This window comes from Grus americana, chromosome Z, assembly GCF_028858705.1.
Source record: "Grus americana isolate bGruAme1 chromosome Z, bGruAme1.mat, whole genome shotgun sequence".
NCBI classification, from domain to species: domain Eukaryota; kingdom Metazoa; phylum Chordata; class Aves; order Gruiformes; family Gruidae; genus Grus; species Grus americana.
Genome location: NC_072891.1, coordinates 3,800,320 through 3,825,616, shown reverse-complemented (window position 1 = coordinate 3,825,616; position 25,297 = coordinate 3,800,320). Strand labels below are relative to the sequence as shown.

Genomic DNA, 25,297 nt, shown 5'->3' with positions numbered 1-25,297 from the left:
GTTTCTAAAGCCTGGCAATGTGAGGCAATACAGCTTAAAATACTCTTGGAGCTGATTTCTCCTTTCCTTTTATCCTTGCACTGACCACTGGGTGTCTCAGGAGCTTTCGCTTGCAGCAGGAGCACGGCACAGGGTGAGGCAGGCAGAGGTGCGGGCAGCGACCGGGCGTCTGCACCCGCGGTCCTCCCTGCCGTGTTCTCCAAGGCCGGCACGCATCCCGCCTCACACACGTTTCGGAGAAGGTTTTTAAATGGAACAGCGTAATACCCATCCCAATAGCACTTACTTACAAACATAATTTTTTTTTTTTTAAGGAAACATCTAAAAGCAGCAAGAATATTCTCCCAAGCTGGCAGTCCGATCACTATTTTTTTTCCCAATAAATGTTTCCTTCCGCCGCCTACAAAAATCACAGCTAAGGCATACGATTAAAAAAAAAAAAAAACCAAAGCTGATTGTAGCTGAACTGAGCCAAGCACGCTGCCTAGGTTGCACGAGTGGAGCTCAAGTAAGTAAACGGCAAAGTGGGAGAATTCATATTGTTTTCCAAAATGCTTTCAAGTATGATACCTCCAAGATATTAGTAATGTGGCATAAGAATATAGAGAACACATGGATTCATGTCATTATTGTACATAAAATATGTGAGCGTGCAAGAAAAAAAAAAAACAACAAAAACCACCCAAAAAATCTGTTTATGCTGGCAGATCAGGCTCTCAAAACTTGCAAAGTGCTGCCTTTGCACTAATTTTTGCCACCCTGCCCGTGTGCATCTTGAAATAGTTTTTGGTGACATGACCGGCAGCACACCAGTGTCGGCCATACCCAAAGCCAGACCCCAAATTCCCACTGTGAAATTTCCAAAGACGCTGTTATCCCCAGATTTTAAGAAGGGCACATTTCCCCTGAAAGTGCCGAAGACAAAGCAGTGTGGAAGATTTCATCCCGAATGAATAATTCGCAGCAAAGTCGTAAGCAGATGAAGGCAGGGGCTCGTAATGCGAAGTGTTGGGAAATGTTAATAAAAAGCAGAGCTACCAGCCCCACCTATAATATAATTTAAACCTATATATGTAATGTTTAACCTAGCAGGATCACTTTTCCTAATAAACATGCAGCATGCCAGGACTGTACAATGTAAATACAGGCAAAGCTTTTTTGAGGCTATTACCCATCTCTGGCAGCAGACAGGGAGAAACTCAATCCTCCCTGCCCCTGCAGCATCTCCGTGGGATGGAAGAGAGGTTTTATCGCTCTACCTGGAAAAGCTCAGAGGCTGGGGAGGGGGAGATGCTCCAGCTGCGGTGAAGCACCCAGGGGAGGATGCAGCATGGGAAACACAGGCTTTGCAGGATGGGAGCTTGGCTCGCAGGCTCTCCGAAGGAGAACCACGCTCCGTGTGTGTGAATAACCTTAATGCAATTGCATTAGGAGAGCGATTAGGGCTCTGCGAGCTGTCACAACACAAATAATAGGAACAAATAATCTTAACCTTTCTGGCTGGAACAGTTTCTCCTTGAGAACTCCAGGGTTGTCTTGGTGGAAAAGCTGAAATATTTGCCGTTTTCTCCAGCATTTTAGCAGGGTGAAACAGCAGACTAGAAGCTGAGCAGCCTTTGTTTAAAGAAAAAAATTAATGAGCTATTAAATGAAGTCCTACTTCCTGCGATCAGATGTCCCTGGGAGTCAGGAGTGGCAGATCCAGGTGCACGTGGGGTCCTTGCCGTGGGATGCGGGATCCCACTGATGCAAAGGGAGGTTGGGGGACTCCCCACCCAGAAAAATATATTTTCTCTATTCTCCCCAGTAAATTTACTCCTCCACAGTTCTTCAAGCGCAGAAATAATGCAAAAGACTGATTCAACCAGAAATCCCATTTGGGAACCTCTGCTTCCCTGCACCCTCATTCCCTGGGGATCCCAGGGGGGGAACGTCTGGGCTTGCATCTCCACAGCACAGGCACCACTCACTGCCATGGGTGTGAGTCCGATGTTTTCGGGAAGCATGAGATTCCTCCCGAGAGCAAAACATGTAACGCAAGTGGTGGTGTTCAGGAAATCCCGGCAGAAATCTCTTTCTACGTCTCAGCCACTGCACTTTGCTTAAATACACTTTTCCCTGAAGGAGAGCTCTCACATTAGAGTAATGCTGAAAATGGCTAAAAAAACCAAAACAAACCCCAAACAAAAACAAACAGCTGCGTGCTATTCAAGATACTTCCAAATGCATTTAAAAATAAACCAATGTTTTGAAATATCCACTTTGCTCAGGGTCTTAAGGAAGGAAAAAAACCCTCCAGCCTTCAGCTCTGTGAGGGGTGACCCAAACGAACGGCTTCCTTTTCATGAATGATGATGGAGACTGCACTGCTGGGTTAGTCACAATTTTCTTTGTGATTATTTTCTTGGGTTAGAGTCCTGCTACCCCTATACTTTTTATTTAGAAGCTGTTGAGCATATGGGGGGATGTAGAAGCTGTCGGGTTCAGCCCTGCTTTAGTGATGGACCATGCTAGACCATCTCTGTGTGGAGCTTTTAACCTCTAAGATGCTGATTTACCCTATCTGGGTTAGGTGCCAGGATACCTGAATTCCCACCCGAACCCTCCTATAAACCTTCACAGTGACTCTGAGTCATTATCAACATCTCTCTGTGCCTCAGTTTCCCCAAATGAAGCCAGCAATGCTGCCCTTGCTTGTAAAGGACTTTGGGACCCCTCTGGGAGGGCTCAGCTCTATTATTTCCATTGCAGGGAAGGTGTCGGTGACAGGTCAAGCCAAACCTTTTCCTCGTCAGCAATTAGCACCTGCAGCATCCCACCCAGGAGAGCGACAGGGACCGTGGGATGGGGCTGGCCAGGTGGTCCCTCTGGGATGCATCCGCACTCACTGGGCTGAACCCATCACGTTCCTCCCAGCAGAACCCACGTGTCCGGAGGTGATAACCCAGCGCTAACCTGGGGATGTAGCACCAGCAGGAGCCGGATCCAAATTCCTGCAGGCAGGAATTAGCACCAGGCAGTGGCCTTTCCCCTGCAAATACCAGGGTGAGTCGGCTCACATCGCGTACGCCCGCCCGAGGCACGATGCTCCCCGCATTATAATATGATGTCTGCTGCGTTAATGGAGCGGAGCATGGAAATTTATTTTCAGGTCAAATCCTCATCATCTGCATAACTTCCACTCGAAAATTATCACAGGGATGGGAGAAGAAAAGACAGGCTGAATGTGGGAGCACCCCAGGTGTCCGGCCATTGTCAGGAGCTTGGCTTTGCCTACTGTGCATATTATTTTCCTCCAGTTTGCTCACCACAGCCTAATAAGACTCACTCTCTCACATGCAGCCAGGAGCTGAAATATCATGCTCTTGTCAGAAAGCTTTATTATTATGGTAAAGATTGTACTCATTAGATATTAATTATACTCAGCAAGAGCAGGTCCAGGAATCTATTTGTCTCTGCTCACCAATTAGATTTGCCCAGCTTTTCAGAGGAGGGTTGCAATCTGTAGCATTAGATTTGCCTAGCCTGCTCCTATTTATTACCATCGAGGGCTTGGCCGGGGTGCAGAGAGGTGCAAAGGCTGGGAATATAAGGATACCGATAGCAGGGGTGGATCTGGTTGGTCACACCTGCCTTGCAGCAGCCCATGTGGGGGTGGGTCTCACCTAACTTGAGATAAGTAAAAGTTAGGTGCCCTAATCTAAACCCCGCAGGTTGTATTTGTTGTCAGGGATGACACCTCTACTCATCCCCTTTCCTCATCTACCTCTCTGAGGGTGCTGATCTCTTTCCACTGACCATGGAGGGAGTCAAGTTGCCAGGCTCTTGGGCAGCCAGCGTTCAGGCTGATGAATCATAGACTCATGGAATCATTTAGGTTGGAAAAGGCTCTTAATTCTACAGGCTTGGGGCAGAGTGGCTGGAAAGCTGCCTGGCAGAAAAGGACCTGGGAGTGCTGGTCAACAGCCGGCTGAACATGAGCCAGCAGTGTGCCCAAGTGGTCAAGGTGGCCAACAGCATCCTGGCTGGTATCAGGAATGGTGTGGCCAGCAGGACCAGGGCAGCGATCGTCCCCCTGTGCTCGGCACTGGTGAGGCCGCACCTCGAGTGCTGGGTTCAGTTTTGGGCCCCTCGCTCCAAGAAGGCCATTGAGGTGCTGGAGCGTGTCCAGAGCAGGGCAACGGAGTGGTGCAGGGTCTGGAGCACAAGTGTGATGAGGAGCGGCTGAGGGAACTGGGGGTGTTGAGCCTGGAGAAGGCTGAGGGGAGACCTGATGGCTCTCTACAGCTCCCTGAAAGGAGGGTGTAGCCAGGTGGGGGTCGGTCTCTTCTCCCAAGGAACTAGCGAAAGGATGAGAGGAAATGGTCTCAAGTTGTGCCAGGGGAGGTTTAGATTGGGTATGAGGAAAAACGTCTTCACCAAAAGGGTTGTCAGTCACTGGAACAGGCTGCCCAGGGAAGTGGTGGAGTGACCATCCCTGGAGGTGTTCAAAAAACGTTGTAGACATGGCACTTTGGGACATGGTTTAGTAGACATGGTGGTGTTGGGTTGACGGTTGTGCTTGATGATCTTAGAGGTCTTTTCCAACCTTGAAGATTCTACGGTTCTATTCTATGATTCTATGATCATCAAGTCCAACCATTAACCCAGCACTGCCAAGCCCACCACTAAACCACGTCCCTAAGCACCACATCTACACGTCTTTTAAATACCTCCAGGGATGGGGACCCCACCACTTCCCTGAGCAGCCTGTTCCAATGACTGACAACCCTTTCGGTGAAGAAATTTTTCCTAATCTCCAATCTAAACCTCCCCTGGTGCAACTTGAGGCCATTTCCTCTCGTCCTATCACTTGTTACCTGGGAAAACAGACTGACACCCACCTCACTACTAGCATATAATAATTAGGACCGCTCCAGCCTCAGAAAGCCCAGACACTCTCATGTCTAAACATGTGCAACTTGGTTGTGGTCTACACTGATGCCAAAATGTGCAAACTCAAACTAATTACATCCTGCAGCTAAATGGCCCTCCCAACTCAACACATCTCCCAGCACATTAGAGATGAAGCCTCCTCGGCTGTTTGACCATCTGTTTTCCAACTCCCTCTGGTCCAACTGTGGTGAACTATGGTGGAGTTGAAAATATCCTGTTACTTATTTCAGCTTTTGTCCAGCGAGCAGATGGATCCAGTGAGCCGTGGATGTGATCCACAACCCACCAAAATCAGTAGGTTAGTTTTCTTCCCCCATCCTCCCTTCCTCCCTTTTTTTTTCTGAAGGGATAAAGGTCACACCCTGCTTGCTTTGCTACTTTTTTGGGGGAAAAAGAGATGTGTAGCTTAGGAATCAGCCACAGGTCATGACGTGGCCCCTTCAACCACCACCACCACCACCCCCCCCGCATGTGGCCATGCATGGTAGAGGTAACCAACGCACACCTGGTAAAGCGGACTTCACAGATATTGCACATGTACGGCTTCTCTCCCGTGTGGGTCCTCATGTGCCTGGGCAGCTTGCCAGCCCCCATGATGACTTTGTTACAGATAGGACATTGCTGGGATGCCTTGGGCTTCATCTTCCTCTCTTCCTCCAGGGGCCATGGGGGAAAAACTCCTCCAAACTGGGTAGCGCTTAGGAAATTGAGATAAGCGCTATAGTCAGTCTCTGCCTTAATATGCCCTAAGGGAGCTGCTGGAGTGTTGGTAAACATGTCCTTGAAGAAGTCATTAGGGAAAGGAGGTGGAGGCAGGTCTTCCTTCTCCTCCTCTTCCTTGATCTTCCTCTTATTGATCACCAGATCCAAGGGGCCATTGTCTACTTGTGGCTCCTCGAGCTGGGAGAAGGAGCTAAAATTGCTGTTCCATAGATGAGGGAAGAAGCTAGGGGCAAAAGGAGAGAGAGCTGGCCTCCTTTCTGGGATGTTCGCCTTAGGGTACAAGTTTTCCCTTAGCAAAGACTCGATGGAGAAGTCTCGTATCACACCCAAGTGTCCAGAGGAGTTATTGGCTGGGTAGTGATTTGGAAAGTCTTTAGGTGCTTCTGTATATGCTTCTTCAGTAAGATCAGACTTAGAAGGGCTTTGGTGACAGCTTACTTCTTGGACGTCGGTTAAGTTCTCCTGATTGACAAAATCTTCCACTTCTTCCTCCTCCTCCTCCTCCTCCTCCTCATCTTCATCTTCATCTTCGTCATCATCTTCATCTTCTTTATCATCTTCCTCTTCTGCCACTCTGTCGGGCTCCATGATTTCAAGGCATACATTAATAATGCACTGGATCTCCAGCATCTTGGCAGCGCTGAGGATGTGCTTGACATTTGAGGTGGTGATGGTAAGGGTTGAGGTGTAGGCAAACTCGAGGATGGCAGAAAGTGCTTCAGGCTTGACAAAGTCAATCTCGTAAACATAGGGCTGGTCTGTTAAAGTGCCGGTAGTGAAGAGCTTTTTGAAGTACTTGCTGCAGGCAGCAAGGACGGACCGATGGGTCCGGTACTCCTGGTCCTGTACAATGAGGATGACATCGCAGAGGAGACCATCATGCCGCTGCTCATTTAAACCACATAAGACTTCACTGCTGTGGTTCGGGAATGGGATCCCGATAAGATCTTCAATGCCATTGGCCATATTCTCATTTAGTGCCCTAGGACAAAACACAGACAGTAGGGAATTAGCAGGGGGTTCCCAGTCAGCAGCACCAAAATGACCCTGCCTTCTCTCAGTGTACTCTTCTCCCTTATGCCACTTGGACCTCTGTAATCACCTCCTGCTTGCACTGCCCCCAGTGCATCTCCATGTCACCTTCAATTCCTTCCAGGTCCTCTGTGATTTAACCTCTGCTTCCCTCCACATCTCTTCATCTCCTTCTTTGTCTCCATCCTTCTCTTCTTGGTTCCCACCTTACTCACCTTTTCATAATCACCACAAGCTCCCTCTTCTCTTTCACATCCCTCCCCCAGGAACCTTATGCAATCACTCCCTCCCCATCACATTTCTTCCACATCTTCCCAGAGCCAACATCTTTCCAGGCACATGTCGGATTTGCCCTGCCAGGAGCTATGTGAGGAAAGCGTGATGCTGTATTGCTTCACACTGCCAAGTGCCAGCACCTACACTGCTTAAACAAGACAAGCCAGGGAGTGCCCATCTCATCTATGCAACTGTTTTGAGGACTGGTACAACTGGACGTCCCAAATAGGTCATGGATGTTTGCTGCAGCAGAACAGCGGTACTTATGGACCAGGAGGTCTCTAGTTCTGTGTCCCCCTGCTACCTTATGGAAGCTATCCCATGTCCCTGCAGCACATGGACAACCAGCACAGGGATGATTTCCCACGGGATGTGGGAAGGGGGGAGGCAAACAAGGAGTTGTGTGTCTCAGTGTACCTGACTGCTCAGAGAAAGGCAAACAGGAACCCAACCAGGGAGCAAGGACTTGGCCAGAGGCAGATGGCTGTCTGCTGTCTTCACCCATGAGCTGAGCTTGCTCCGTTCCCAAACCTGTTTGGACTTGTTAGCATGGTATCAAATGCCCTGTGCATCTGGCAGACACCTTCCCCTGCCAGAAGAGCTCCACCTTCAAAGGGAAATTCGGAAACAAAAAGCCCACACCCAAAAGGAAAACCTGATTTTTTTTTGCCATTTTTTTATCTGTAAGATGTTTCCTCTTTCACATGGCTCCATCAGCCCTTCCACATGAGAAATCCCAGGAAAGGAGAGCGACTTCCTCCAGCAGGCGACGAATGCATTAATCCCATCACACACAGAATACATCAAACAGCCAGAATAATTCTGAATACACTAACCCTTTGGAAACCCCCAGGACACAGAGCATGCACTCATGCAGCATCACCTCTACGAGCACTGGCTCATGGCCCCGCTGAAGATAGATACTCATGTTGACAGCCAAGCGATTGATCTCCGAGCGAGCGCAGGGTATACATAAGTAAAACTGCAGCCCCACTCCGGCCCCTTTTGCAAGGCTGAGACCATCAGGCAGTTCCCAGTCCTACCCTCTGCATCTCTGGCAGGTTCCCAGTTCCACCCCGTGCCACCTCCGCATCTCTCCTAGGATCCATCTCCATGTCCTGGGTCCTTCCATTCTCGGTTTCTGGCTGACTTGGCTGACTCCAAACTTCCTTCCCACCAATTGTGGGGACCCGGTCTGCTGCATGGTGTGGGGCTGGCTCTCACCCTCCCACCTGCCTCCATCCTTTGGGGATGGAAAGAGCCTTGTCTGATGGAGGTGGTCCAGCGAAATCCTTGCTTCACCTTGGTTGGCAAGCCAGTGACCCCTGTGGGAGGCTGGGGAGCCATAGAGGGATCTGACTCTGCAGCAAACATTCCCATGGGAAGAGGAACGCCATCTCCCTTCTCCTCTCTCTGCAGGGTCAATCTCCAGCTGAGACCTTGCAAATATCTCCCTCACAACTAATAAGTGCCGCTCACACCTTATAAGCTCCCACTTGCCATGGGGAGCCGGTGAGCAAAGGCCTTGGGAAGACAATGCAACCTAGATGGAGCACACCCCGGGGAAGGGTGATGGACCACCAGCCCAGTGGGAGCAATGCCGGGACGGGGGACAACCTGTCCCTGAACTAGTGAAGCCTCGCGGGGGGCTGGAGGGCAGCCCCTGCCATGGGAAGCCTTCTTCAGCCACCTCCCCAGGCCCAGAGATGGGGAGAGGAGATGGGAATCACCCCTTTCTGAGCCCCCCTCAGCTCCAGCCACTGACGTTTTCAGCCAAGAAATGATGCTCCAGCCCCACATCCCCCGGTGTGCCCATTAGCTCCATGCTAATTATGTCTGTTGTCTGAAACAAATTGATTCATTACAGTGTGCTGTGCTTAACCATGTTAACTAGCTACGCTCCTCTACGAGCCCGACCGGCTCCGTACCAAATCTTCCTTGAAAAATCAACGATAAATGAAAGTAAATCCGATGTGTTCTTCACGTGGAGTGTAAGATAATAAATAACCCCTGAGCAGGGAGGAAAAGACAACTTCCTTTTTGGGGCTTTGTATCCTTAATAATAAGCATAAGCAATTAAATTTCTATTGCTGTATTTATCTTCTACTCGTTTATTTTTGTTTGGAAGGAGCATTAGTGTTAAAGGAGCTCCTTGCATGAAGGAACGTGCTACGAATCTATTTTGATCTTTTATTGCCATATCACCCTAAGTGCACAAGATGAGAAAAGCAGAGTATTAGACTACCCTGACAATTGTTTTTATAGAGATTTTTCCCAACGGTGTCCTCCCTAATTTTTGGATTATTCACTCGGCAGCAAGAAAGCAAGAAAAAAATGGAATTAGGAGATCAGGGGTATGTGATTATAAACTAAAATGATGTACAGCTCCTTTTGGTGGAAATGGACTCCTTTTCCTTTCTTTTCCCCTCCTGGTCCTCTTGAGATGTGGTTCTGTTAACCGAAGCACTTAGGCGAGCCGATAACTTCACAGGATGCTGGCAAAATTGAAGGTGATTCATGTCATTTAAACGGGGGAGGGGGGAGGGGAAGGGGAGAGGAAGAGAAACAGCCCATTCATTTGCATACATTTGCATTTTTTTAACTCGCAGGGTGGTTTGACAGCTCCAGAGCTCAGCCAGCCTGAGAAATGACCTTATGGTTCCCATGCCCCCGGGGAGGTTGATGGCCACAGGCTGGAAGTGTGCTGAGGTTGACATTTTCCTTCCTCCCCCTCCCTCCTCTCCCTCCTCCTGCGCTCCCCCCTTCCCCTCCCCAAGCCAAGGGTGGGGTCCTCAAGAATAACAGGCCTAAAAATAGCATCTGATGGTGACAAATGTCGCCAGTGCTTGCACACACACATGCAAATGCTGAACGGCCGACATGGACTTAAACAGAAAAATCCCATTTTATAATAGAAAATTACAGCATTGTTAAAATAAACTTGGGGCGGGGGGGAAGGGTGAAGGCACCTAAAATAAATTTATTCTGCAGATGATGTCTTGAAACATTGCATTTGTGGGCATGCTTAAAACTCATTCATTACATTCTTGCCATGAAAACCCCATTTTTATAAAAGAATGATCCTGGGAGATGCTATTTGGATAGAGGACCACTCCCCCCCACGCTGCCCGTGGGTGCATGGCAGGCTCCCACAGCGTATTTAGGCACCTGAGTCTGCAACAGGGGAAAGGAGGGATGGGGGAAGCTGAGCTTTGTCCCCTTTTTGGGTGAAAATCCTTCCTATTTTGGGAAGGATGGTGCTTTGCCAGCTTGGAGCAGTGACTGCCACATCAGCGCGATGGAGATGTGTAGGCAGATGCAGGCAGAAGTCTCAGCTGCGATGCTGAGGTCTAACCTCACCGCCTGCCTGAACGTAGGCGATACAATGCCGATACCAGCCAGGGACCACAGCACTATTATAAACTGCCTGCGATGCGTGCTCCCTGGGTGACCCAAAGCTCATCCAGGGCACTCCGCTGCTCAAAAGCCCCCTCTATTTTTTTTTTTTTTTTTTTTTTGGTTGCTTTATTCTCACGTCTCCTTTTAACTTCAAGCCTCCTTCAGTATAATACAGCCTCTGAAAACCAGAAATACCTAAAACTGAAATATCAGAGGGAGAGGCGAAATGCTCATTTAGCATTTAGCAAAAATAGAAGTACGCTCAACAGATTATAGATAAATATGTATAGGAAGTAAACTAATATTGCCTATATTAATTTGTATGAGTGGAAATGGAGGAGTGCCACAGCTCAGAGGAGCCCTGGGAAAGATGTGCCAGCCCCAAGGTGGGACAGGATCCTGCCCCTGGGTCTCAGTACTGCTCAAAGCCAGGAGCAGGAGACCTGCGAGGACTCCTCATCGACACTTCCCTCTCCCATCTCCTTCCTCATCTCCGGCGATAACGCTCTGCGAAGTTGGGCCCTTGGAGGAGATCAAGCCTCCCAGGAAGAGCCCAGGCTTGTGCAATGTGTGGCTCTTGATTCAGAGCTACGGCAGGGCTGGGGACGTCCCTTTCCCATCCGCTCCATCCGTGGGGACAATGCTTCACAACCTGAGTCTTAGCTGGGAGATGGCAATTTCGGCCATTATTTGGATGCTGGCATGTAGCATCATTACTATAACATGGAGCATTTTAATATTTTAATATTTACCTATATGTATCTTTTAATATATTCATATTTTACATAGTTATATATTTATATTTTTATATGTTAAAATGTTTATATTCGTATAGAGATTCTCGGAGTATTTCTTCATAAAATGTGCATTGCTTGGCCTTCTCTTAGCTACGATTTTCCCCACGGGAAGGAGCTGGCTCCTGACCACATTTCTTTTTGGTGTGCAAAGCGCTGGGCTCAGCCCGGAATTGCCACCCCAAAGCGGCTGCCCCTGCCTCCCCCCCCATGTCGCGCTCATTCTGCATTCATTGCGACAGAGGAAGGAGCCTGAGGGTCTGGCTGATCTCTGCGGTGTCAAAATGACATTTTTCCAGGCAAAACAAACGATGTCTCCAATTCTTCCCTTCACCCAGCCTGTGCACGGAGCAGGGTTTGGGGAGCAAGCCCAGGGGCAGGCCTTGGGGTTGAGCATCCCCCCACAGCCAGGTCCTGCCACCCCAACACAGCATCCCTCTCGCTCCATCCCTGCAGGTGCAAAACCCCAGCAGGGATTTGAGCTCTACGCCTGAAGCACGAGGCCATCCAGCAAAGCATCCCAGACGTGGCTGCACCTGGATTCGGGGTGCTGAGCATCCCCAGACACCCCAGCCTGCTGCCCGCGGCAGGAGAGGGAGCCAGCAGGAGGTCTCAACAGCTTTCCCCATCTCAATTTATTTTCTACCACCAACTCCTTCCCTCCCCTGTCCAGGGCGCCCTGGCACCCGTGGTACGGACGCTTTGGCTCTGCTGCTTTCCTACCTGCTCCTCTTTCCCAATCCCCGCTCCAGGCTGCGGGAGCAGAGGCAGCACCTGGGGTGGGCTGGCTGCTCTCCCTCTGCATCTACCCATGGCCCCGTGTGTGTAGACCTGCCTGCTACATCCATCAGCCCATAAATACAGGTGATTTGGGGTTTTTTTCTCCAGGTTTATTTGTGCCTCATCATAATGAGGCAATTAAGATGTGCATGTGAGATTACCCTAATCTGTCAAAATATTGCAGCCACTTTCTATGGGATACGCTGACCAGTGATTGCTAGCTCCTGCTCCTTAGCCATGTTGTTATTTTGGGGGTATAGGGGTGCTGGGGCTCTGTTCCCGTATCTGCCTATTGCTCCGTGACCTGGAGCATGTCCCTTGTGCAAGTGTCCCTGAGCAGAGCCACCCACGTTGACACCCCACCCGAAGCCGTCCCACGGGGACGACACTATTGCCTTGGCCAAACGCTTGACTCCAATTTGGAAGACACCTCTTCTTTCACACCAAAAAGGAGTTGGGATCCCTAAAAGCCTATTTGAAAGGCAGGCAAAAGTGTGAGGTTTTGGGGTTTTTTCCTTCTATTATTAAAAAAAAAAAAAAGGAAGGTGTAAAACCCAAAAAAGGCAAATATTTCCTTAAACACACCTCCCCTCTGAAGATCTTGTCTCCAGAAGAACATGTTATTAAACCACCCACCCCAGTACCCAGTGTTTCTCCCCTCCGGCGGGAAGGTGGGGCAGACAGCGCTCCTCACCTTTCAATCAATTCCCTGAGAGATGCCCAAAACGATGAGGAAAATGCAGTGACACCAGCCACTGCCTCCCTCGCAAGGAAATCACGGGGTTTTTAAAGGAGATGAGCCACTTTGCAGACCCAAAGGTGATGCTGTGGGAGGGAACCGGCTCGCTAGCAATAGCACCAGGGTTTTAATGCCGGGCTGGGCACCCGCCCCAGCCTCTAATAACTGAGACCAGCCTTCCCCTTGGGACCAGTCTTGCTTGGGGAGTATGGGATTGAGTTGGGAAAGGTGGGGGTGTTTGGATTTTAAGAGGTACATAATAAGCTCACCCACCCAAATCTGGGGATCCCTCCTGAAAAAATTCATGGATTTTGCTTAGGTCTGGATAAAGTAGAAAAGGGCAGAGGTTTTCGAAGTGATACTTCAGCGAGGAAGGATGCAAAGAAGGTCACACTGGCCATGGAAGACGCTCGCTTGCAGCAAGGATGAGGAGAAAGCCCCGTAGGTGGCTGCAGAGGTGGCATCACCCCACGTGGCTCCTGGCAAGGGAGCAGCTCCATAAATGGAGGAGGTCAGTACAATTTAAGAGGATGCTCCATAGGATGCTGGTGTCAAGGCTACTTACAGTGGCCAGCCAGAGCCCCAGCGACGTTGACACGGATGGATACCTCCCACTGATGCTGGGAGAAGAGGGATGGCCACGTAGTTGCGGGGGGGACAGCCCAAACCTTTTTGGCCAGCCTCCACAGAGCCAAGGATGCATGAGATGGTTCCTATCTGAGGGAAGAGCTCCGGAAGTCGAGCATGGTTTGATCACATAATTAAAGTGGTTATGCTTCAGGGATGGAGATCACATAGGTGACCTTCAGCCTGGTATTTCCCCATTACCTATTGCACTTTTCAATATTAATACTAATCTCCTAACAAAATCCTTGGACATACAAGGATTCATCCTTAACATCTGGCTGGCAAGTTGAGCCCACGTGAACCATATATATACACATACAGAACACATGCTATATGAAACTGACTTTTTTGGGCTGAACTATTAGTTTCCTATAAACAGGCCATCAGAAAGCCATCTTCACCTGAAGTCACATCAGGGAATCGAAAATAAAAGGTGCTGGAGAATCACCTCTGGAGTGTCCGATGATCCCAACAACCACATATTTAACTCCTCCTTCATTTTAGTGATAGTCACTCTCCCCAGTTTCCAAAATCCATACAGAAGTTTAGCCTGCCAAGCAGACCTGAGGCACATCAATACTGGAAAACTGTTGTATTTCTCTAGTAGGACATCCCTTGGGAAGTACCACGAGGACTATTTGCTTAAGAAGACAAATAGTGATTACAGGTGCTACTCATTCACTCGCCGAGGTGTGGAGGCACAAGTGTCTCCTGCGCCCTTTGTGAATCCATCCTCGGGAATTTTTAAAGGCTAGATATACATTGCAGCAAATATTATGTATCTCTCAACAAATCTGTCCCTGCAGGTTAGCTCCAGCTACTGAGAGACTACACCAGGCACCTTGTACTTCAACAACTTTGTTTATGTACAGATACAATCTGGTAAAATTGCAAATTATGAATCAAATCCTTGCCAGAGAGCTGAATGGTTGGGTGCTACTGGTTGTAATGGGAATTTGTTGCTGCTCCCTGACCCCAGCCCCTGGGGTATTTAAGTTAAGGCCATTTTCCTAACCTCAGCTCCTCTATGGGCTTGTTGCTCAAGTTGACCCCTCCATTGGCACGTGATGATGAACAGGCTGAGCTCCTCTCCTCTCTCTCTCGTCACTCATCATGGCAGGCACCAGGTATCCAAAAAGCCCCAGCATCCCCCTAGATCTGCCCTAAGGTCTCCCACCCGGGCCTGACCTGAACATCATTTTATAACGAGATCTCAGACTCTGGTATGAAGTTTGATGGATCAACACCTTGCCTCTGGGCGAGCCCGAAGGGACCTGCCACCCAGCAGGTCTGCAGGCTGTGGAACTAACGCTAGGAAGATGCCATCACACCACCAGGACCAAGCCCCAAGGCTCTCCTATTTCCTTGAAACCAGTTCTTGGGTCCTAGATAAATGCAAACAGGAGCTCTGGCAGGGGTAGAGTAGAGTTCAATGCCTCCTATAAGGGCCACATTGTCACTTTGGTTTCTTCTTTCTGGCTTCTTTAAATCGCCCAGCACACTTCCCAATTTCAGAGTTTATATAAATCTCCAAATTCAGGAGCTCTGGGTCACTTCTGGGTGGCAGCTTGATTAAGTCTGCATGCTGCATGACAAGTCCCATCTGATGTGCTGAGCAGGTTTTGGCAAAGGGGCAAAGGGGGATCCCAGTCATAAATGGTCAAATAAACATAAACAATTACTAGAGCTACATCGAAGGCACAGCCTAGGTCCAGATGGTGTTTTGAGGGCCTCAACTATGCACAAAACAGGGGCAAATTAATTAACCACAGTGTCTAAGCAGATACCATAGAAGAGGACGTTATAGGGTGGTCACATCTGACCACAGAGTTTCCTTGTAGCCTTGTTCCCCCCCATCCAAGCAGCTCCTTGGAGGTCTGGAGCTCAAGGAGATGGTGCTCTGGGCATCCGGTCCCTTCTGCTCCTCTCTGCTGAGGTTTTGGGAGATGCTGCAAGGCTGGAGGTGCTCAATATCCAGTTAGTTATAGGGATTTTTTTCTTGGAAACCCTCAGTGGTCCCTCTCTACATGACTCTGCATTGGCCTTGATGCTCCAGCATTTAGAGGACCTTTAAATGCAGTGTCACTGGTACAGGAAATGATCCTAGCTGAATATCTCCCCTCCCTATGTATCTCTATGCACACACATACATACACATTATAAATGCGTGTTTGTGTGCGCGTAGAAGTCCCGTGGGAGGGGGAATATGTCAAACGAAACAGAAGAGTTTCCAGTCATTCTGTGCAACCACTCCACTCTCATGGAAACTCACTCACACTTCAAGTCACGCGTCCCCCCTCCCTACGCCATGTTCTGTGAAAAAAAAAAAAAAAAAGAGAGCAAAAAAAAGGAGATTGAAAGGAAAATCCCCACCAGAGATATGCCCACGCCAGAGCTGGCCCGGCTGAACGTCAGGTTGCTGGTCCCTCCAGCGTCTCTGACATGACCTGGATGAAGGTCCGTGAGATATGTGACATTGTTGGTGGCTTTTCTGCCCACGTGCTTGCAGCCACTCTCCTCCAACACCACCTTCCCCCTTGTGCAAGCTGCCCAGCCACTGCTATAGGGGGCTATATAGGAGATATATATATCTCTCTCTCTATAGTGTACATCCCTATGGGCACACAACATTACAACAGTATGAGCCCATTGGTGGTGAGTACCTCCTTCCAGTACAGCCTTAAAAATAGCAAAAAAAATCCATTTCCTCCCATTCTGAGCTCTCCTGGGAGAACAGGCAGGCCCCTTCTCTCCCTCTCGTTCTGCTTTTCTCTGGAGCCAGAAAAAGTAAAAGAAATTAAAAAAAGGCTCCTATTGAACGGCGTGCACACACTGGGTGGGTTTGCTTCCTGACAAAAAAAAAAAAAAAAAAAGAAAAAAGAAAAAAACCACGGTGGAAAAATGTGCCCAGCTTAACCATGGAAAACTGGTTTGGCTGATGTCCCTCGGAGTGGACAGGATTGCGAGGGACTTGGCCACAGATCCGGGCATGGCTGTCACCAGCCTGTGTGAAAACATGGTTACAAAATAAAATAAAATAAATTTTTGAGTGCCCCAGAAAAGAAGGGGGTAAAGGATGGGGATCCAGCTCCCCCTTCTTTTCTCTCCTCTCACCCCTAGAGAGAAAGCCACTGAAGGGAGGACTTTTGGAGTAAAAATAAAAGGGTCAGAGCACTAGCACGTTAAATCAGAAGCAGATGTGTGCCTGCTCGCCAGCCTGAGTCACCGCGGGAGGGTGGGGAAGGGGGGGTTATCGCTATTTTGGTGCTGGGTGTGGGGTACAGAAAACAATGCAAGGAGAAGGCGGTGCAGTGTTTGAGCAGGCTTAATATCGGCTTGGGAGCAGGTACGGGCAGGCTCCAGAAGCGGTGGGGTGGGAGGCTCAGCTCGGCAGTGGCATTGGCAGCGGCCGCGCTCCACCCCCCTGCCCGGGCAGGGCTGCTCCTCCGGACCCTCCCCGGGTTCCCCCGCAGCATCGCCGGGCATCCCTGGTCATGCACATCCCTGTTTGGGGAAGTTTCTTGCTCGTCCCTGTCACATCTCCCAGCATCATTCCTCCAGGAGGAGCCCCCAGCCCCATGCGTTGGCCAAGACATGCCCACTGCCGGACCCCCCACGAGGCCAAGGCATCTGCAGCCTCGCACCAAGGCAGTGGCAGGAAACCCATCCTATCTCTCACAAGGAAGACCTCAGGAGCTAGTTTGTCTCTAAAACCCAGCTTGCTTTGGGCCGAGCCCCATAATGCAAGCTCAGCCTCACCTTTCCCCTCCCACCCTGCCCTCCGCTGCTTACATAGCGTTGGCGTTCGTTAGGCGCACAGTCCCACGGGTATTTACGAGAACGGTACCTCAGATTAGTCTATTTTATTCCGGCATAACCCAAAATATTATTTTCCTGGTTGGCTCTCATGAGAGCCTCTGCAGTATCATCCATTTTTAATTGCCTTTTAAGTCCTGGGGCTCTAAGCACACAAGCTCCCCTGCTAAAGCCGGGCCAGAATAGCTCCCACGTGGACAGAAGGAGGCTTTTGGAGAGATGTGTTCATGGAAGATGCCTCTGCAGAGCCTCTTGTCCTGAGATGGCAATCCTCTCTGCAAAGACATGGCCCTTCCAGCACCACCACCCCTTCATCTGTACCACGGGCAGAGGTCTAGTCCTGGGCTTGGACCATGCTGCCGCAGTTAACCCCAACACAGGATGAAAATTCAAGTCCCTGCCTTCAGAGAGGAGACCCAATCCACCCAGTTTTTACCCATGTGAGTGTCTCCTCAGAGTCGCCTACACCCCAGCTCCATTGCAGAGGGGTAAATATTGCATCTGCCCATGCTTTGCTGAACACAGGAGGAGCATCATGGGTGCCCCATCCCTGGAAACACTCAAGGTCAGGCTGGACGGGGCTCTGAGCAACCTGATCTGTTTGAAGATGTCCCTGCCCGTGGCAGGGGGGTTGGACTAGATGGCCTTTCGAGGTCCCTTCCAACTGAAACCATTCTATGATTCTACAATCATTTTTCTTCAAGCCAATACTTCTCTGGAACCCCAGTGAAGGGCATCACGTCTCTAACCCCTGAGCTGGGTGTTTCTAGAGGAAATTCTGCCAGGCTTTGGCAGAGGACAGTCAGGAAAAGGGAATGAGACTTTCATCCAGGCTTCTTGTATGTAAACCAACCAACTAATGAGCTCTCTGAAGACCACAGGTAATATATGAGCATAACCTTACAGTGTGGCCTGAGCACTGAATATCCAGAGGCAACTCCCTATCTTCAGGGGACAGTTTAATCCAGCTCTCAAGGTTACAGAGCAATTTAACCGAAGATCAGGGGTCAGATTCAGATCTCATTTGTATCTCAACTCCTTCTGTGACCGAAGCCCCCCTTGGTTTCTCTGCCAACCTGCTAGAAAGCTGAGCAGCAGCTGAATCGTCAGCTCAGCCCTGATCCTGCAAAGCCTCACCCACCTGAGCAATCTGTGTGATTCGGTAGGGCCCACTCATGCCCAGCTTGGTAAATATAGTCAAAGCTGGTGAAGGACCAACAGAAAAAAACCGTCTGAACTCTCCCCAAGATAGAACCTGGAAGAAGGAAAAGAAAAATATCTACTGCTTAGATGTTTCAGCTGAAACGCATGGAAAAAAGAAAAAAAAGTTGAAGATCAATAGGATTAATTTTTCAATTGATGCTTCTGCAAGTAAGGAGGGGGTTTGCGGGATCAGGCCCCCAAGCAAGGCAAGTCCTACGTCCCAGCTGACTACGCACGCACGCCAACTCGCAGTCTGATTCGATTTAAAACAGTTAAGTTGTAAATGAGGCTTATAATGTAATTGGCAAATGACCCTTCAAAACAGCATTGCAAACTGACAGCATTCAAAAACAACCAGGGCTCGAGTCAGGATTCAGCTCTCGGCTGGGTGTGAGTGCAGGATCAGGGCTGCACCACGCCACCGCCTACAAAAACAGCCCAAGCAAGCAGGGAAAAGTCCCTGCCTCTCCCCTCTTAGGGATTTTAGAGGGGTGACCCTTCAAAGAGAAAAAAAAAATAGGGAAAAGAAGGAGAAAATGAAGCCCTGCCATGTAGAAAGAGACAGTCTCGCCTGTTTGGTTTGGCTTGTCCTGAACTCCAGGCATTTTCCAGCTGGAACCCAGAAATGCTGATGGTGTTTGGAGTCTGTCTGCATCCCTCCCATGACGTGAAGAGGCATTCAGGATGGGATTTTTTTTTTTTTTCCCTAACAACTATATTTACTGTTACATTTTGAACTCCCCATGCTGTCATTACAATGTCAGATGAAATTACATGTGCGATAACCATAACATCAATGCCTGCACAAGTTCACGAAGGCTTTACAAGGAAACATTTTCGAGGGAAGCTGCTCACATGTCTGGGCTCAAAGGGGATGTCCAAAGGAGTCTTTGAATTACAGGATGCTGGCTGCAGCCAGAACTTGGCCTTGCTGGAGCTGAACAGATGGATTTTATGCTTTTTTTTGGGCTTTGCTGGGTAAAGTGTATTCTTATTTATCCTGGTGTAACTATGGCTTGACTTCAGGGATTTAACTGATGCTATTCTGGATTTGCACCACTGCAAAGAGGACAAGGACAGTCTTGCAGATGGATCTAATTGCACCATCCCACAGTGAGCTTCTGTGCTGGTGCCACCATGAAGATGTTGGCATGGGATCTGCAGCTGGTTTGTGACTTACAGAAAGAGCTGCATGGGCACAAGAGCTAGAACAGGGACAGCTATACCATTACAAAAGCATCTTATATCAAGGTGGCTGATTCCCTTGCACACAAATGACTACATATGCCTCTGTGCAGCACTTGGGAGACTGAGGACAGATGCTCTTTCCTGGTCCAAGATGTGCCAGAGGTGTAAGAAAGGATCCCCAGCTTCTCATGCACTATCAGACCAGAGGTAACTACTCCTCAGAGCTCTGCCTTTGAGACTGTTCTTATGAAAATCCCTATTTCTGCTGGGAAAAAGTAGCAGCCAGGTTTCTTCCAACTGCTAAGGGCAGCTGGGTGAAGGGAACTTGGCTGGTGCTCCTGGAGGATGGTTCCAGCAGCACAGTGATAGAGGCAGGAACCTCCAGGAGAGAGAGGCATTGTCTTCCATTGGCACAGCTGGATGCATAAGGCAACATCTGTACAGCTCTGACTGCATCTGCTTAGGGGGAACGGTACAAGTATAACTAGGACAGTCTAGTTAAAGTGCTACAGGCAAACCTATGGGATGCTGCAGATCAACATCGTGACGCAGTGCGACATATCCATACCTATGGAGGTTTTGGCTCTCAGCTCCTAGACAGAGAGTATCTTATGGAGCAGCTGCTTATCTTACACAAAGAAGAAATGCAGACATCTGACACAACAGCAACCCCAAGTATCTCTGTGTTGGAGAAGGGCATCGCACGTCCATGGGGAGCATGTGGCTGCTTCTGCATGCTCTCACCAGGGTGCACGTTTGATCCACCTCCTGAGCAAAGGACTGGAGGATGCTCTGGGTGGGTGTGTGGGGGAAATGTCCTGAGGAGCACCAGCAGAAATGTGGAATCATTCACACTATTTCAGGACATACTTTTTGTCCTGGGTGGGAAAACATCAATATTTTACCCCACTTTCCCCATCAATTGTCTGTCTGTATTCTGTATCTCCTTTCACAGCACGAATATGTCAGTCTCTGGTTAAATGTATTACAGTGAATTCTATCTAGTAGAGGAAAATTCATTAGTTAAGGGTCTACAATAAAAGCAGACATTTGGAAAATCTATCTCTCCATCCACCCACCTCGCTTCCCATCTCTGGCATTTCTAATACATATATGTTGTTTCATGTATGCCTCACATTAGTAAAATACCCCTTGCAGCATTTTAATTTCTTCTCCCTGTTTGTCCGCGAAGACACTCACCAAAAATGAGTCTAAATGCTGTGTCTTGAATTTTACGTGGGTTTTTTTATACATGTACACGACCATTCAGCCCTTCCTAGGAATGGGCAGGAACCCAGCAGATTGCCAACACCGCACTTCAAAGCCACACACCAGCACTCGATGAAACACCAGCACCGCAGCATGCCGGGGACTTTCCTTTTCTAAGTCGGTACTTCAAAATATTTATAAATGCAATTAAGCCCCATTTTGACCACTGCCTGTATTTGCAAACCCTGCCCCGAGATTCATGTCAGGTCGAGAGGAGTTACGCTCGCATTGTTGGCATACCTGAGGACAGGCAGAGGGACTCGCTCCCTGCACACAGAACAAAGCCCTGAGTTATTGCAGAGCTTTGCCCTCCACCGAGCGCAATTATGGTTAGAGAAAACCCTTGTTTATAGCAGAATCCTTCCAGTTGGGGAAAAAAAAGAGATTTAATTACAAGGTAATGGTGCTGTGGGTGTGTGTGTGAGCGGAGCGCAGATGTGGGTGCGGGAGGCTATGAGCGGGGTTGCTCCCTTTGCCCAGGTGGATGCTGGTGGCTCCAGTCTTTGTGGATGGTGAAAGTGGGGATTTGAAGTCTCCCTCCGTGGCTGTTGGAGGCTGAGCACTGCACCAGGCGATTGCACAGGGGATGCAAAAACATCCGGGAGGGACGGCTGCCTAGGAGCAACAGGATGGGTTTTAAGGGGAGATGGATGGCCAAAATGCCCAAACCTTTCCCCTTTCCCTTTCCCTGAGTCATGGCTCGCTCAGGTAGCTCATGAGCTAGGTTCGGTTTCCACTCCCTCTTCCAAATGGCATTGCAGAGTCAGAGCTCAATGTGAGCTGCTGGCATTTTACAGGCAGAGGCTGGATATAGGACTTTGTAAGCCCAAGAGCTCGACCAGGCCTTATAAAAAGCACCTTATAGAGGAAAAGATACGATCCAGTTAAACATCCAGAGCTCTTCGATGCTGCTTATGCCATGGTACATGCTTACACAGTGTGTGCATCAGAGAATATTTTTCTAGCTCTGTCTTTTCTTCCATTTATTTTAAGGAACAGAGTGTGGTTTCCTCTCCTGCATTTCTCATATTTTGCTTAAAAATAAAATTTGAACCTATATCAAACCAAACAGCTTCTTGCCCAAAGTGGTAAAAAAGAAAAAAAAAAAAAAAAAAAAAAAAAAAGCCACTTCGATGGTGAACCCATCAGGAAGGGGAATATAAGTCCCCCTGTGGCTGTATTCCCCCAGCACCATTTTGCTGTGGATCCTTTCTACTATTGCACATGACTTCTTGGAAATGTAGAAGACATCTAATAGAGCACAGTCTGATTTATACTTAGAGCAGGGCAACTTTAACAGGAGCAGCAGTGCGGGTGTAAATCTCCAGGAATGGAAAAAGCAGCCACATAGCCCTGGTCCTCTGAATTAGCTCTGCTCTGAATGCCACTGCATAAAAATGAGGCTTTATGGCAAAAAAGAGGGACATGTCCTTCTGCTGGATAGGAAGGATTTCTAAGGGCACAGCACTATAAATAATCATTCCAGCCATTTTATACGTGCCTCACGTAACCCATAATAAGCCACAAAACAGGTATCGAGGAGACCACCAAGATGATCCGAGGGCTGGAGCACCTCTGCTATGAGGACAGGCTGAGAGAGTTGGGGTGGTTCAGCCTGGAGAAGAGAAGGCTGCGGGGAGACCTTAGAGCACCTTCCAGTCCCTGAAGGGGGCCTATAAGAGAGATGGGGACAGACTTTTTAGTAGGGCCTGTGGTGATAGGACAAGGGATAATGGGTTTAAACTGAAAGAAGATAGATTCAGACTGGCTATAAAGAAGAATTTTTTTACGGTGAGGATATATCAGAATAGGGGGTGAAACACCGGCACAGGTTGCCCAGAGAGGTGGTAGATGCCCCATCCCTGGAAACATTCAAGGTCAGGTTGGACGGGGCTCTGAGCAACCTGATCTGGTTGCAGACGTTCCTACTCATTGCAGGGGGGTTGGACTAGCTAGCCTTTAGAGGTCCCTTCCAACCCAAACCATTCTGTGATTTTATGAAGACCCCATGGGTTGAATTAGAAATGGAGGCTGTTCTGCACTCTCATTCATCGCTGCTTTCCAAAAGGTGTAAGCCTTTCCTGTTCACACGCACAACCAGAGTCGGCACAGGTCCCCTTGGATGAATACACTCCCATTCTGCCGCCCGACCCTACACGCCGAGGGACTATGCATGCAAATGCGTCCTCCTCACTGTGCCCTTTGCACGGGCGAGCCGTGGGGACAGTTGCTGTACGGCAGGGGACAATGCCATGCTTACTCCTGCACCGTGCAGACAACCCACCCCTAAGATCTCATGCCCATCCCGAATCCAGGCCAACACCAAATAAATACAAATATCCTTGGAGGCGAGCAGGGATGGATGGCAGTGAAGTACATGGGTGCCTCCACAATCCAGTTTATTAATTTGTCATTATTGCCAACTCTTGCTGTTCAGACAGCGTCCACAGAGCAGAAATCCACCTCTAGCATCCCTGCTGAAGTCCTAAATGACCTTCATCTCTCTTTTACCTTCATCAAGGGCAGGTTGTACCTTTGCTCTTTAGGAGCATTCGAGTTTGAAGGCATTGGAGAAAGCCTTGTGTGAGAATAAAGAGGAGGCTGCTTGTGAAAATGCACGCTGAAATGAGAAAATGAAATGAATGGCCAGTCCTAAAAGAGAAAACTCCTGCCATAAAGCAGATTTTGAGGAGAAAAAAAAAAAAAAAAGAAATGGTCGTGCACAGCCCTGCTTTGCTAAACAGGCAGATGGGACCTGTATTTCTCTTCTGAAACTTTAATGGGAAGAATATGATTCTGCTGCAAACATATTTTATATGCCTGGCGATTAACGAGGAAGGGAAGGGCATAATTTATAGAATTGTGAAACACAGAGCACAGCTTTCTGGCTGCAATGTTTCCTTATTTTCTTGTTATTCCTTTTATTCTTCCTTTTGCTTCTAGGCTTGTGAAAGGTGATGGATGGGCAGCGGTGGAGACAGAAATCTTCCTTTTATATTCACAGGGCAGGTACCGCATCAGCAACCGCAGCGGCTGCACAAGCTGCACCTCCTCTGAGCAAGAACAATCCTGAGACCAAAAAAAAAAAAAATAATGCTTCAGTGTATCCTCAGGCTTTCTACAGTGCTTTCCTGCTCCTACAGCCATCTCACCTCTGTGTCATTAACAGGCTTCATGCTTTCAAACAGGAAGGCTGAGCCAAGTCTTGCTGTAGCCAGCAAGATAACACAGTGAAACTCATACCCCATCTGATCCTCCAGACCCTGCATCTCCAGGGACAGTCTGCTCCTCTCCTTTTGAACTCTGTTAACACCCTGGCACTTCCCGTCCATGCCACCTTGGTAGGAAGCAAGCACCACCCTTGTAGAAAAAGACCTGGTGGTCTTGCTGGCCAAGAGAGTGCCCAGGAGTCAGCAGCATGTCCGTGTAGTGAAGATGGCCAGACACGCACTGAGCTGCATTAGCAAAAGTGCTGCCAGAAGTCAAGGGAAGTGATCCTTCCCCTCTATTCATCACTTGTGAGACCACAGATGAAGTGCTGTGTCCAGTTTGGGCTCTCCAGACAGACATTGTCATTGTGGAGGTACACCAAGATGGTTAGGGAGCACACGAGGTAAGAACAGAGGTTTGTTCAGCCTGAGGAAGAAGGGGTTAAGGGGGAATCTAATATTTTATCTACCTACCTAATGCATAACTATAGAGAGGATGAAGTCAGACTCTCCTCAGAGCACAAGAAGCTATGGACAGAAGTTGCAGCAAAGGAAATTTAGGTCAGATGTCAGAAAAACATTTTTTACTAAGAGGCTGGTCAAGCGTTGAACCACGAAGCCAGAGAGACATTGGGGTTTGTATCCTGGGAGATACTCAAAACTCACCCACACAAAGGCACAAACCTGACCTAGAGTGGGAAGTTGGATCGGGAGCCTCTGAAGGTCCCTGCCACCAGAAACATTCTCTGACTCCAAGCTCCAGTTTTGCAAATAGGGGGCCAAGGCACAAAGGAGATGAAATAATACAACCACAGGCATGCAGGGGACCTGCACCTGAGGCCACATCCCCAGAGAGCAACCTAAAGCCTTCCCCTCATTGTTTTTGGCTAAATTAAACACATCACTGTAGTCTAATATGTGTGTGTGCCAGGCTTTCTGGGATCACCTGCTCTTCTTGCTTCCCTGGTAGAAGGTAGTGCTTCTCTAGCTGCAAAATTCTTCAGATAGTATTTTTTTTTTTTCTTTCATCTTCAGGGCCAATTCAGCAACTTGTCTTTCTGTTAAGAGTGTCAGCAAAAGTGTCAACTCTACGGCTGGTTTCTGTGATGTGGAACCATGCCCACCAAGACTTGGACCAAGACTATGCAGCCCATTTCACATAAGCCACCAACCAGCCCACACTTGGCAAAAACTGAAGACCGTATCAGCCATGCCTGCATGACTTCTGGCTTTGAGCCACTTTTCTCCAACTCTCTGAGCAGCCACGATATAAATCTTGCTCTTCTTTCACTAGTCTTTGCCATGAC

At 48.8% G+C, this 25,297-nt stretch overlaps 1 protein-coding gene across 1 annotated transcript in view; it reads right to left on the bottom strand.

Moving 5' to 3' along the window:
* The window catches only part of ZBTB7C (zinc finger and BTB domain containing 7C), a 107,003-nt gene that overhangs the window by 3,761 nt on the left and 77,945 nt on the right, over window positions 1-25,297 (bottom strand). The window contains exon 2 of the mRNA XM_054811024.1: window positions 5,441-6,640. Within this exon, the coding sequence (XP_054666999.1) occupies window positions 5,441-6,640 (1,200 nt within the window). The remainder of the gene's footprint in view (window positions 1-5,440; window positions 6,641-25,297) is intronic.